Source organism: Macrobrachium rosenbergii, chromosome 26, assembly GCF_040412425.1.
Source record: "Macrobrachium rosenbergii isolate ZJJX-2024 chromosome 26, ASM4041242v1, whole genome shotgun sequence".
NCBI lineage: Eukaryota > Metazoa > Arthropoda > Malacostraca > Decapoda > Palaemonidae > Macrobrachium > Macrobrachium rosenbergii.
In genome coordinates, this window is record NC_089766.1 from 39,630,762 (window position 1) to 39,645,902 (window position 15,141).

The 15,141-nt window shown below is 35.9% G+C and overlaps 1 protein-coding gene across 1 annotated transcript; it reads left to right on the forward strand.

Annotated features, from left to right (window-relative positions):
* Nucleotides 1-229: 229 nt before the first annotated feature.
* On the forward strand, nucleotides 230-4,094 carry LOC136853129 (perlucin-like protein). Its single transcript, XM_067128429.1, has 6 exons — nucleotides 230-527; nucleotides 1,309-1,374; nucleotides 1,564-1,722; nucleotides 2,169-2,274; nucleotides 2,801-2,902; nucleotides 3,581-4,094. The coding sequence occupies exons 1-6, from the start codon at nucleotides 386-388 to the stop codon at nucleotides 3,657-3,659; spliced, it is 654 nt and encodes a 217-aa protein (XP_066984530.1). The 5' UTR covers nucleotides 230-385; the 3' UTR covers nucleotides 3,660-4,094.
* Nucleotides 4,095-15,141: the final 11,047 nt, after the last annotated feature.

The window sequence follows — 15,141 nt, forward strand, 5'->3', positions numbered from 1 at the left end:
TCAGATACTGTTGCTGTGTGCCATTGCTTTCAGTACTCAGCAGCACTTTCTTTATAATGTGCTTCCATGCATGCATTTATAAATGTGTATCCTTTGACTGTATATCTGCAGAATAACCCGCAGTTCATTAGAGAAGATTTGTGTGTAGTACCATAACTTCCATGTAGTACCATCGCTCGTTCAATCGTGTGAGAGACATTCCCTGGGTATTTAAAAGTCATTTCAGTCATATGCCAAGGGGTCGCAGGAGACATCCTTACGAGTGCGCAGCGCAGAGTTTATAAAAGGACGCCCACATCTTGGTGGGAATTCAGAGAGAAGAAGAACGCTGTTCGAGCTAGTACTAAGCTAAATTCCTTGAGCCAAAGAGGTGGATTGTTCGAGTATGGCCGTTGCTACTTCCTTTCGTCTGCTTGCGACCATTCTTCTTCTTGCAATGGCTGGTCGCTGCTACTCGCAGCAAATGGATCATATTCAACTGAGCAGAATTGCAGACTCGATTGACAACCTCACTCAGGTAGTACAAGGTGAGGGAAAGAACGTCAGGAATCTTCGGGAAGTTCAGTGAGCTGATTCTTTCTGATTTGTGAATCTGTCAATTGTCACATAATAGATTCGTATTATGCTTAAAAGAAATTGCAATATTCACGTGATTTCAGTATAGGCCTCAGGGATTACGAGTTAACGTGAAGGAAAGTGTTGTGAAATTATCTACTGCCTGTCTCTTTCCAGCGGTAATTGCTTATGCTCGTAAAACACTAATATATATATATATATATATATATATATATATATATATATATATATATATATATATATATATATATATATATATATATATATATATAAATGGCACAATATAAAAAATTAGGAAAAAAAGTGGCACAAGGGAAAAAATATATTGATTCATCTACAACGTTTTGCCGTGTTTATTACTAGCCCCTTGGGATAAAGTTTCGCCTTGTCTAGTACTAGCCTCTCGGGGATCAGATGCTCTTAGGGGCATTTGATCACCGAGGGGTTAGTACTAAACACGGCGAAACATTGTAGATGAATCAATATATATTTTTACCCTTGTGCCATTTTTACCTGTGTTATTTTTGCCTGTGCCATTATTACTGTTCACCATATATATATATATATATATATATATATATATATATATATATATATATATATATATATATATATATATACTAGCTCTTTAAGATTATATTACTAGCTCTTTAAGATTATTGCCCAACACTACCACGAACCACAGCTGAACAAAAACCCATTTTCCAACTATAATTTCCATTTTCCTTTCAGCACAAGCGGTTGCTTCGGAGAAAGTCGCCTCTGGAATCCTGAAAATGTTCACCTTAATGGCCACTGGTGAGTAATCAACGTTTTGTCATTCAGTGGTGTATATATATATATATATATATATATATATATATATATATATATATATATATATATATATATATATATATATATATATATATATAATATATATAATTATAAACCATTTTGAACAGGAGCATTCAACGGTGTTATGAAAGATCTTAATTTGACTTACAGATCATCTTGTCTGTGAGAGGGGTTGGTTTAAGCTGAGATCCTCCTGTTACTTCATCAGTGAAGACACCAGCACTTGGGAAGAGAGCCGTCAAAAGTGCATAGCCTTGAATTCTGACTTGGTCAAAATCACTCATGACGACGAGTTCAACTTCCTCCGTGGTGAGTAAAAGTAATCGTGAGTTTAAATGTAAGGAAGCCACTACAATAGTGCCATCAAGTTTGCTTAATCACACAGAGAAGTCACTGTTCTAAGCTCAAATAGACCTAGTCAAGGAATTTGCTCATAAATGGATTTGATATTACTGAACACAGTGCTCTTTAATAGAAAGTTGCTGGTATGTAGCAGTGAGCCCTTAGTTATTTCTTTTGCTGGTACCAGATGGTACCACAAAACAATTGCGTTGGCTAGGCGATCAATCTCTCAAAACGAGTTACAGAAGAGCACAGCTAGATTATATAACATAATCTTCGAACAAGTTTACCTGCCATCCGTTTCCATAGAATTTCTAGACAGCTGATTTAATTTTTATTTTAAAAATGGTCTATGAGACAAACATGGAGAATTATACTTTCCCATTCAATCTAATCAGTTATTCTCTTTGCAGATCTTGTAAAAGGTCACAACACCTACATAGGACTGAGTGACCTGCAAGAACAGGGAACCCTCAGATGGGTTGCAGATGGCACCATTCACCAAATCGTTGAATCATGGTAAGATCTGAAGTTGTAGCAATAGAAATTCCATACCTACGTCAAAGCATTGGGCTTCTTCAAGAAAGCTGAGAGGAAAAAAGATCATTTGAATTATATCATGGAATAGGGTAACAGAATCACTGAATCACACTTGGACTACTGAGAAATGATAATCAGAGTTAGACAGAGGATCATTTATCACTGCCCACAGTATCGTGTAATGTGCAGTATATTATAGGCAGTACCCTAATGCATGAGATTCGCATCAGAGGTAGGCCTAGAGTTCTGAACATTTGCTGAAGAATCAATCCATTAAAAGTTATTTAGCATTACTGATAAAACGGACTTCAGGGAAGTATTGGGCCTTCAGATAGGAGTCTTAATTTCCCTCATCTTACCCTCTTCGATTCAGTGGACAGGGTATAATTCCTACCCTCAGGATTAGGCACAAGCAGTGGAAGACAATGGCAACAATTTTAGTGTTACCGTTTGGAATGACGATGGAAGTGGTGTTTCTCAACAGTGATTATCTTACTCCTTCCAGGTGGGGTGAAGGCGAGCCCAACAATCCAGCAGAACGCTGTGTCCATTACTACCATGCAAAAGACGATCGCCTCAATGATATTAATTGCGGCAAGGAGTTTAGGTAAGGAATTTATTATTATTATTATTATTATTATTATTATTATTATTATTATTATTATTATTATATAATAAATAATAATAACAATAATAATAATAATATTAATATTATAATAATATTATTAATAATAATAATAATAATATTAATATTAATAATAATAATATTATTATTATTATTATTATTATTATTATTATTATTATTATTATTATTATTATTATTATTATTATTATTGCTGTAGATGAAACCTATTCACATGGAAGAAGCACACAGGGGCAATTGACTTGAAATTCAAGCTTCCAAAGAATGTTGGTTTCAACCTCCCACTGCAGACCCCACACTGCAGCAGTAACTGATCATGATCATGAAACCATTTCAGCAGAAAAGAATCATTACTTGACAACATGTTAACCTCAAAAAATCTGTGAGTAGCTGGAGATTCAAGTGACAAGAGTTAGAAACGGACAAAAAGTACAGTACCTGCCTATGCTGTGAATCCACTCATGACTACTTTCTAAAGGATTACTGTATAATGCTCTGAAAATACATTTTCCTTTTGCTCTATGAAGTTGAATCATCTTCAACAGAGTCAAGAGTTTAGAACTCAACCAAGGTTTTCCAACTCAAAACAATTATTTTCTCGAGCAGAAGAATGATAAAAACATTACCTTATTCTACCAACAGGTACATCTGCGAGAAACCTGCCCAACTGGGTTGGAACTTTGCTTCAGTGCCAGATGAAGAAACGCCCGCAGACAAGTGAAATGGAAGATGGATCAGGCCTAAGAGTAGATTTATTTCCAAGTGTCTACATAAAGTGAAATTGCCTGTTGTTATGTGCTTGTATTTCTTAAGCTGTATTCTGTTGGACAACTCCATAGTTCATGTTTACATTTCTTCAATTAACTGTCAGTAAATACTGCAACATTCAGGTTTACTTACAAACTGATTTACTGTATCTGTTTTGAAAGGGGTCTTTTTGGCTACAAAATACCCTCCACAGTAATTTTTATGTGGAACTTAAGTATAAAGCTATCTGGGTGCCCATTTGTTAGGAGAACTGAAGTGCTTTGTGAACTACGTTTCTTTCAGAGTAGTTTCTCTGTGATGTCTTACTTTCTCTCCAGGTGAGCACAATCTCAGTTATCTAGGAAAGTAGGTTTGTAATTTCAATAAACATGGTTGATCTAATTTGAAAGGGGGTGGAATCTCTCATGAGAGGAGTTTTTTTTTTTTTTGCAAAGTAGTCTAATTCCCTGAATTACACCTCAAATAATGGAAGTGTTGTGTTGACAGACAGTATTCTTTAGGAACTAGTCATATAAATCTTTAAACACGCATTTTGTCTCTGTATCATTTATGAAACGATACCTACAACAACAACTTCATTTAGACGAGCAAACTTCAGCCTGCATCCTACAGGCAGTCAGCAACCTATTTTGGGTTCATTTCTTGTCTGGAACGTTGTCATTTATCCTAGCAGGATGTGTGCATGCTGCAATGCATAAGTTACCCAAGAAAATCCTGCAATGAAACATTCCTGCTGTGAAATTGGGGCAGAAGACTGTTTTCAAATGCACTACCAGAACACTTGAGCAATACCTTTGTTGACAGAGAATAGGCAGAACCTGATACAGAGCAACTTTGAGGAGATGGAGGATGACCCGAAAGTATTTCAGTGTCGCAGAAACTCAAAATAATTTTCCTGGAAATTTGCCTGAAAAAATCACTTGTCTTTGTGAGATATTACTGTGCGTACAACATCTCATGTCACTGCTTTCCAGTATATCAACACTTCAAGCCTCGGGCTATGGGTACAAGTTACATACAATGTTGTATTTCGAAATTTGGAGTCCCATCCTGTATTTGTATACAGACACCATTCAAAACTCACGTCTCAAAAGACAAGATCTCCATTTGCAGTTTTGGTGTTCGTGAATTATTTATAATTCAAGCACCCCGTAGGGGGCTAGTACCGTCAGTGCACGTCATGCGGTTCACTGTAGGCATTACTTAAGGTTCTTTGCAGCGTCCCTTCGGCCCTTAGATCAACCTCTTTTATTTTATTCCTTTTGCTGTACCTCCGCTCAGATTCTCTTCCATCTTACTTTCCACCCTCTCCTAACAACTGATTCATAGTGCAACTACGAGGTTATCCCACCTAATAATAAATCTTGTTCCCGGCTCTTTCAAATTCTGCCATCCGATAATTTACATTTTGCTAGCTGCTCTGTTCAATGCGTGCATAATTCACCAGTTTTCCCAGACTCCTGCTCTTAGTTCACTTAATACCATTAATAAAAAAAACAAGTTAAAGGATGCAGCTGACCTGGCAATTATCGCCCGATTGCAATTACAATTTGCGTCGAAGATACTTGAGTCCTTTCTTCTAGTTGACAACCAGTTCGGCTTTAAAGCAAACCGCTCAACCGACACCTGCATCTACATCCTGAAAGAATTGCTCAATTATTACCTATCATCAGCCTCTCCTGTTTTCCTGTGTTTTGTAGATGTGAGAAAACCCTTACCTAAAAGCTTTCCTGAAGCTACACAAACGAGGCACACTTCTATATCTAATTTCATTTTATTCTAATGTCAAATGGGGGTAATGTACTGTACACCTTCGGCTCCCCTAAACGGGTTCCGGCAAAGGGCATTCTCTCTCCATACCTTTTAACACGTAAACAGATGCCCTGAATGTCAAACTGAACTCACTCCCAATCGGATGCACTATCAATGAAACAACAATAAACAACCTCTGTTACGCCGACGATATGGTTCTTTGCGAGAGGGTCTCCAACTATCGTTTGCTGCCAATACGCAGAGGAATTTGATATCCTATACAACGAAACCAAGTCCCAGTGTATGTCGCTGCTCCCGAGATCGCTTAAGCATATTGCAGAACCGCAAATTTTTCGGAAATCATCGTCTGAATTTTGCATTTTATCTGGGCCACATTATCACGGACGACCTAAAAGATACAGCAGATATAGAACAGAGGCGTCAAAACTATGTGCAACTGGCAACATGATTGCAAGGAGGTTTGCCTTCTGGACGAGACACGAACTGCTGCTCTTCTGCTCGTACTGCTACAGTATATGGGTGTTCACTTTGGGCGAACTATTGGGAGACCATGAGACGTATCACTGTTGTTCACAATGACATTCTGAGACGACTCAAACACTCCTCGCTATCACTCAGCCACGCAGATGTTCATAGAAAACCGCCTGGATAATTTGAGAATCATTGTTGAGGCGAAAATGTACCGACTACAAAATTCGCTCATACAAAGCATCCTGAGCAGTGAGGCAAAAAGAAGATCTAAATTTGGGAAAGATCGGATAATGAGGCTTCTGTTCCTTAAATGACAATTTTTGCAATTAGAAGTGTCATTTCAAAAACTAATTATTATTATTATTATTATTATTATTATTATTATTATTATTTCCACGTTTTTGCTGTTTGTTATTATTGATATTCGTCCTTTTATACTACTGCTGTGAATATTATCATTGCAAAGTTTTGCAATTTTCAAATATTTGCTTTCTGGACCTGATATTTCCCTAGCAATCTGTATTTATTATGATTTTTATTCATTTCTTTAACTATTTTTCTCCATATAATTTACGATCATTATCATTATTTTGAATTCTATTTTTTTACTTCTGCAGCAAGTGTGTGGATACTGCGATTATTATTTTTATCATGTTATCTTATGTATCTAGATTGTGTGTTTTGTATTGTATTTGTATAATCCATGTATATGGTCTGAAGCTGCAATAAGGATAATTATTATTATTATTATTATTATTATTATTATTATTATTATTATTATTATATTATTATCATCATCCTCTTGTTCCGTTTATGACCTCATCATATTTTGCCCTTTGGCCTAAATTATATATTACTGTTCTATAATTCTACCGCACTACTGAGTGACAGTCATATTTTTGTCAAAATTTTTATCAATTGTTTTAAAGAGTTGCATAATAATAACAGTTAATAATGAATTGACCTTCTTAAGGCAAATAATTTGAGGCCATACATGTGATGATTATTTGGATGATCATTTTGAGGTCTGATGGTCACGCCACAAATTGGACCTCCACTATCCCCTAAAAAAATCATATAATACAGAATTAAAAATACTGATGACACGTAGAAACGAAAGAAGTTAAATGAGTGTAGAAATCACGAGGGATATTCGATCCAAGAAAAGAAAATATTTGCAGACATTCCTTCTCTCAGGATTTGGATATATATGTATATATATGTGTATATATAAATATATTATATATATATACATATATATATATATATATATATATATATATATATGTATATATATATATATATATATATATATATATATATATATATATATATATATATATATATATATATATATATCAGTAAAGGCAAAGCCCCAGATTGTTATCTGAATGACGAGGTCTGTGGAAAGAATCAAGTCTGGACAGACAGAGAACAGGTCAGAGGAGATAAAGCGTCGAAGCTGTTGTAAATCGGTATTCATCTTAGTGGCCTGTCTGGATGTTTAGCTGCGATTTGTTTGTCGTTGGCTATGTTTGTTTTCTTTTCTGCTGTTTGTGCTGTGTTTGTTACGTCTGACTTTCCCTGTGCGCCTACTCTGTTGACTTCTGTCAGTCTTTGTGTTGGGATCTTGGCTGGATAAAGCCTTGAATACGCTTTGAGGTTTTTATCACAGAAGCTTTGCTCAATTATCCTTCGAGATAGAAAAGATTTACAGAGATTACTTTCGTCTTCCTGAGCAACAGAGATTACTTTCGTCTTCCTGAGCAACAGAGATTACTTTCGTCCTGAGGTTACTTTCCTCCCCTGAGCAAAAAACTGAGGCTATTTACAACCTCGATTCGGGCAGACGCCATCATCATCAGCCATTGCTTCATTCAGTCTCCATTTTACCTGTTGCCTTCTTTGGGATGGTGTTGTGTAATTGGGCAGATTAGTCTTCTGTTTTTTCCAGCACACAACTTTGTCTCCTTCCTTTACTGGGATGGTGTTGTGGAAGACCTCCTCAAAAAGTCCAGGGGTCCTCTGTTGACTGGAATCTGGTTCCCCTGAGGCTGTCTTTCATGCGTGGGAACAGGAAGAAATAGCAAGGGGACCACTTTCATTCCCCTGTCAGCCATAACTTGATGGGGCATTGTCCTGGTGGTTCCATTCCTCTTGGTCAGGTCGCCAATTAAACCAACAGTTTCAGATAGCAGGCACAGATATGACGGTCTTGCATCACTAACCTTGCACTTCCTCATGCAAATACTTTTCGGTTCCAGATCTGGGTTCATCCTCAACCTGTTCAAGAAAAGAGAAATTGCTTGGCTCATCTTTCATTAACTTCCTAAGCTTCTTGTTTGGTTTTTCAAGGCAATCAAAGTGTTTCTTCCCAAACCTCAGACTTTGCTTTTCATTTTTTTGCCAGTTTGTATTTTTATTGAAGTGAGACTTACAAGTTTTTTGATCAAATCATGTTTAGTATCTCGGCTGACATTTTTCCTTTTTTTAAGTCCAGCAGAGGCAGATGATTACCTTTTCACGTCTGCAAATAATTTCGGGTTAAGAAGACAAATGTCTTTCTTTCTTCTGGCAATCAAATCTTCCTCTTTGCTTTAATTTTTTTTCGTGAAGTCAAGTTTTCTCTCTTTCTCTCTCTCTTCTCTCTCTCTCTCTCTCTCTCTCTCTCTCTCTCAGGGCCTAGATATCGTCGAGTTCTGCAACTGAATTCTAAATGCGTATCCTTTGTGAGCTGTTAACCAAGATGAGGACAGAAGCATTAATTAAATATGCTAAACCGGCATCACAACATTGGTCGTCGATATTGTTGACAAAGATATACAAGCAACGGATTATTATAACTGACATCCAGTCACATTCTCTGTAAAGTAGGTGAAAGAGTAATTTCATGTACTGTAAATATCTTGCAATGGTATTGACAATGCAAGAGAATCGACATCAAGCGAATAGATATCAAAATCAGATACTTCTTGTTTCGACGTTCGGATTTAATTCTGTATTTTTACTTATGGTAATAACCATAATCATTTTCACTGTAAAGACTGAAACTTCATGACAACCAGTGAACCGAAAATGAAACAGCGCGGTCACTGATGTTGAAGTGAATTGCTATGATTTAGTATAAGCGTTCCACATGTCCAATCATTCATTGTTCTACTTTGAATGATATGCAAAAAGTGTTGAAAGACTTCACTTGTTGCATATACGATAACTGGACCTTCCTTTCCCCCCGTGAATATAATTCATATTTCAAAGGCCGGAAAAGTGAACCGCCAGAACCCACATAACCAGCTTACTTGGAGGAAGTCCTTAGGTGACGCTGTGGAAAGCTACTAGTAGTCTGGGAGCTTACTTGGAAGAGCAAAGCCAAAAATGTAAAATTATATCGACACTTCTCTTCTGGTTGCAATCTGAAAATTTGTGCCTCCTTTTCTATCATTTTTCTTATTTCCCTCCTTTGTGCTGCTCCATCGTCTCAGATGTTTACTCTCGCCGCTCTTTCTCTCCAACCATTTCGGTTTGTTCATCAGCTGCCTCAAGGTCCTTTAAGCATACTTTATTATATTGAAAGGGCCTTGAGCTCCTTATTCCCCTGATTTCGCGTCGAAGCCCAGCCCGTAGAAAAAAGAAAAACTCTCCGCTGTTGAGAAAAACAACCGACAGAGTTATGGTTAGAATTAGGACGGTGTCAGAAAGAGCCTTCGAAGTCTTATAGCCCGAGGCCCCTCCCCAACTGCAACCCCTTTCACTTCTTTTATGTACCTCCGTTCATATTCTTTCTTCCCTCTTTTTTTCACCCTCTCCTAACAATTGTTTCATAATATAATTGCGAGGTTTTTCTCCTGTTGCACCTCACAAACCTATTTACTTTCAATTTCTGTTTCAGCGCTAAATGACTTCATGGGTCCCAGATCTTGGCCTTTGGCCTAAATTCTATATTCTGTCTGTCAATAGCCCGAGGCGTCCTCTGGTTTCTGGTTCACTTTGGCTGTCCCGGGGAAGGGTGGGCGTGGCTTTCAAAAAAATTAATAATCACTTAGGAGATCTCTTAATTTCAACAAACACTAACCTTTGCATGCTTATAACATCTACAGACACTGACCGCTCCTTCAGAGTGCGTTTCTCAGTCTTCAGTTTTTGACCGTAAAGAAGACCGCCTGCACAAAGCTTTCTCTCAAGAGCTTACACCCGCTCACAACCTCCCCACCAATGAGGAATGGAGCTTAGATAAGAAATTTATGAAAAATTTCAATATTATGGACATCGTCACTTCCGATTTCAAGGTTATTTTCATATTGACGCCCGATTTTTGTCTGTTAGCTGTCAGGGTTTCAAGAATCCAGATGTCAGCCACATCTCAGACCACCACAGGATCTCAGGAACCGAAGAGGCTTTGCGCATCGACAGATTGTTTTTTCACCGTCTCACCCTGCATCCCCTTCAGTTGTTAGTTTCACATTTCAAGTTTATCTCTTCATGCGTCGGAGTGAAATTTTACTGTCGAAGTTTGAAATCAACTTCTCGATTCCCAAAAAAATTCAATTTAAATATCAAAAGATATTTGAGACATTAGAATACATCTTGAACTCGAGAATTATTTACGTGCAAAGTTGCAGCTTCCAATATCTGGGTGAGAGGAGTTGCAAGAATCCACGTGTTATTGCTCATACAAGCAATATGATTTTATGAGGTTTTCTGGCACAATTCCTTGCTCACCGATTTTCCTCACAGTTTCACGTGTCGAATTAGACAGATTTCGGAATGAAATAAGAGATGTTGGTTCGTGATTTGAGCTCAATATTATTTGAGAAATATTACTTTGTGTCGAAACAGACTTCAGCAGTGCATCTAGTATTGAATCGAATATTGCTAGGAAGTCCAATGGAAGTCTATCCTTTATATTTTCTTCTTTATACTATACTTTGACTTTTTTGCCAACTGCCAATTATTATTATTATTATTATTATTATTATTATTATTATTATTATTATTATTATTATTATTATTATTATTATTATTATTAAGAAGTGAAGTGAAATATTTTAACGGTTTTTACTCGTTTATTCGTTGGACATATTTTATCTCAGCCCCACTCCCCATCTCTCTCTCTCTCTCTCTCTCTCTCTCTCTCTCTCTCTCTCTCTCTCTCTCTCTCTCTCTCTCTCTCCATAAAGAAGAATCCATTACAAACATAAAGGTGAATAAAAAAAATAATAAAAAAATTGGGATACAAAAGGCGGAGAGGATTAAAGTAGCGTCTCAAATCAGCCACATGAAGCAAATGAAGAAGACAGGGACCAACATCAGAGTCTGTGAGCAGAAAGAGCTTTGCAAATATTCGATTCGGACGAATTCAGGGACAGAGTCTTTCTGGAAAATGATTAGTGATGTGCAGTGATGCTCTGAAGGAAAGGAAGACCCTATTCAATGTTTGCTTCATGTTTTAAAATGACAAAAATAAGTACACAAACAAATACTCTTGAAAAAATATTGGTTCTGCAGGTAAGGTAACTGTAATTTATATATAAATATATATATATATATATATATATATATATATATATATATATATATATATATATATATATATATATATATATATATATATATATATATATATATATATATATATATATATATATATATATATATATATATATATATATATATATATGTGTGTGTGTGTGTGTGTGTGTGCGTGCGCGCAGGCTTCTTATATACTAAGCGTTTGGAAAACTCTAAAGGAAGAGAGCATTCGTTAGCAGTCTAAAAAAGCCTAAAAAGGGTGACTGGGCAAGTCTTCTTTAGTAAGGGAAGAAAACTCCAAGTCCTTCGTAAAAGATGCCAATTTTGGGAGATTTTCCTATCTTTTGATAACTAAAGGTGAACTATATGAATAAAATAACTAAAATTTATAGTATAACTACAACGCTTGAGATGGTACAATTAGAATTGCCACATTTCAAACATCTGTACTATTTATAATAATAATAATAATAATAATAATAATAATAATAATAATAATAATAATAATAATAATAAAGATTATTTAAACGAAATTTTTTTTTTCATTTATCAAACTCCAGGATTGTGTATGTACTTACAAAATTTTCCATTTCAACTAAAAATTCTAGTGTATTAGTGAAGATTAACCCAGATAACAGCGACGTCTCTTACAAGTAATAACCTGATGAAGTAAAAATTTAAACGAGCAAACTTTAACAGATTCTAGAAAGTTAAAATATTTTTCCGGAAATCTTGATCTTAGAAGCAGAATTCAACTGATGCCATAAAACTCTCAGAACAACATTTCTCATGTAAAAATGCCTCTTTATACATCACAATTAAGCCAAGGAAGTGGGAAGACTTAAGAAAGAAAAGACATTTGTCTTCTTAATCCAGAAATTATTTGCAGGCGTAAGAAGGTAATTATTCATCTCCGCTTCATCCCTTTAACGACCCCAGTAGGACTTATTGTGATGGCGGTCCCATTCCACAACACCATCCCAGCAAAGGAAGGCAACAGGAAAAATGGAGACGAATCTGCAATGAAGTAATGTCTGGATGATAATGGCGTCTGCCCGAATCGAGGTTGCTAATAGCCTCAGTTTTCTCAGGAGGAGGAAAGTAATCTCTGCTACTCAGGAGGAGGAAAGCAATCTGTATTATTCAGGAGGAAAGAGTAATCTCTATTATTCAGGAGGAGAGAAATAATCTTTGTATCTCGAAGGATAATTGGACAAAGTTGCAACGTTTCTTCTCCCCTGAGCTGTTCCCTGTTCAAATATGGGTTCTTTCCCGGTTCTGGTGTATTTTGACCTCGCTATTCTTATAAGTTTTGGGTGTTAGGCATATATCTATCTATCTATCTATCTATCTATCTATCTATCTATCTATCTATCTATATATATATATATATATATATATATATATATATATATATATATATATATATATATATACATATGTAATTCTAATTTTACAATGCCCTCTTAACTTCTCAATTCTGAATGCTTTTTCGAATATGCTTGTAACTACGAAGCCGAAATATCCAAACGAAAGAAGAAATTGAAGAGCCTCAGAACACCGGTCGCGGAAGCGACCCGGCATTTCCATATTCACTAGGAGGTCTTTCGTTTGGATATTTCGGCTTCGTAGTTACAAGCATATCCGAAAAAGCGCGAAGAATTCGAGAAGTTAAGAGGGCATTGTGGCTATTAGAATTACAGATGTTTCTAGTAAAAGTGACCAGTTGATTTGATTCTACATATATATATATATATATATATATATATATATATATATATATATATATATATATATATATATATATATATATATATATATATATATATATATATATATATATATATATATATACATATGACTCACATCAGGATATAAAGGTCTTTCAATTCACATCATTATCGCTGCCCACTAGGCCATACAAGTCTAAAAGAAGTTGGAACCTGAGAGCAACTGCACCCAAGGAATTACCTGGGCAAGCTAACTGCTTGCATACCAGCGAGTTTTCCCCAACTTCCCGACTCAGCAATGACCCAATTGACAGCATTTCATTCGAATTATCCCCTCTGAGTGAATAAGATAGAAATAATCAACACACAATCACGTGTGGAACAGAAATAAATTTCTGGCTCACATCAGGATCGAAACAGGTCTTTCAATTCTCACATCAGGATCGAACCCAGGTCTTTCAATTGAAAGACCTGGGTTCGATCCTGATGTGAGTCAGAAATTTATTTCTGTTCCACACGTGATTGTGTGTTGATTTTTTCTATCTTATATATATATATATATATATATATATATATATATATATATATATATATATATATATATATATATATATTATATATACATATATATATATATATATATATATATATATATATATGTCTGTGTGGAACATGGATGAGTCTGATCTCAGGGCCACTGTTTTACCAGGTGAAATCAGGTCTTTTATGGAATCTGTAATAACCTTTAAGTGAGAGAGCAACACTTTAAAATGATTTGAAGTGAGAGAGAAAGCAACGCTTTTAGTTTTCTGTAAAGAAAACTATTGTGCCGGCTTTGTCTGTCCGTCCGCACTTTTTCTGTCCGCCCTCAGATCTTAGAAATTAATGAGGCTAGAGGATGCAAACTGATATGTTGATCATCATCCACCAATCATAAAAAAATAAATAAAAAAATAACTTCAACCCTCTGGCATTAGTAGTTTTGATTTTAAGGTTACCAATCGTTGTCATAATGGTACACCTGGCAACAACATAATGGACAGGCTACCATTTGGGACCGGTTAAAGTTTCATGGACTGCAACTCATACAGCATTATACCGAGACCAACGAAAGATAGATCTATTTTCGGTGGCCTTGATTATACGCTGTAGCAGCTGAAAAAAGAAAAGTCGACTGAAAAAAACTTCGGCGCAGTTTTTACTTGTTTAATCATTCTCCTTACTCTTGAACGTCTAGAAGTAACCATCAATTATCCATATCTATGGAGAGGAAATGACTACCTTTTTAACGCTGAGTACTACTAATGTGACCGAGCAGCTGGCTTATCACATTCTCAGTACTTGGAAGAAGTTCCACAATGTTGAGATACAGACTGATTGTCACTTGTTTCAGTCGAAGTACACTTTCCAAGCCACTCATAACAGCTAACCTGCACGTGTATTACAAATAGAGGAAATTTGCAGAATGCTGAGCCTTAATTCTCTGGAGATTGCAGATAAGCAACTGATGGTTACTGCTTCCTTTACAAGGAGGTTGTAATTGATGTGAACATTGCCAAAGGAATTATTATCTTAAAGAGTGAAATATGTAACAACAAAAAATAAACTAATAACACCTTATGATAGCAAAATTAGACTAATGTTTGTTGAATATCTTCGAGAATTATGCAACAGGTTGATCAATACCCTGGTTGCCTTTCTGCAACAGTGCAGCTCTTGCCCTCAGAATACCGGCATTTAATATGAATACAAATTCCACATCAAAGTTGGTTCTTTCACAGCAGGGGTTAAACTACTTGAGAAAATCAAATCCTTCTTTAGGATCAAGAAGGCTTTTCACATATTCTGTCCTTCTCTATCAGGTGCCTTAAAGACGATATAAGTGGAAAAATTGCAAATCTAAGATCATTTACTATTTTCCTAGAAATACAA

What these genes read in the sequence shown, in the direction of transcription:
- LOC136853129 (XM_067128429.1), top strand. Translation starts at nt 386, where the DNA reads ATGGCCGTTGCTACTTCCTTTCGTCTGCTTGCGACCATTCTTCTTCTT. An exon ending in CACCAAATCGTTGAATCATG is followed by an intron (nt 2,275 to 2,800) that starts GTAAGATCTGAA and finishes TACTCCTTCCAG; the next exon opens with GTGGGGTGAAGGCGAGCCCA. An exon ending in AATTGCGGCAAGGAGTTTAG is followed by an intron (nt 2,903 to 3,580) that starts GTAAGGAATTTA and finishes TTCTACCAACAG; the next exon opens with GTACATCTGCGAGAAACCTG.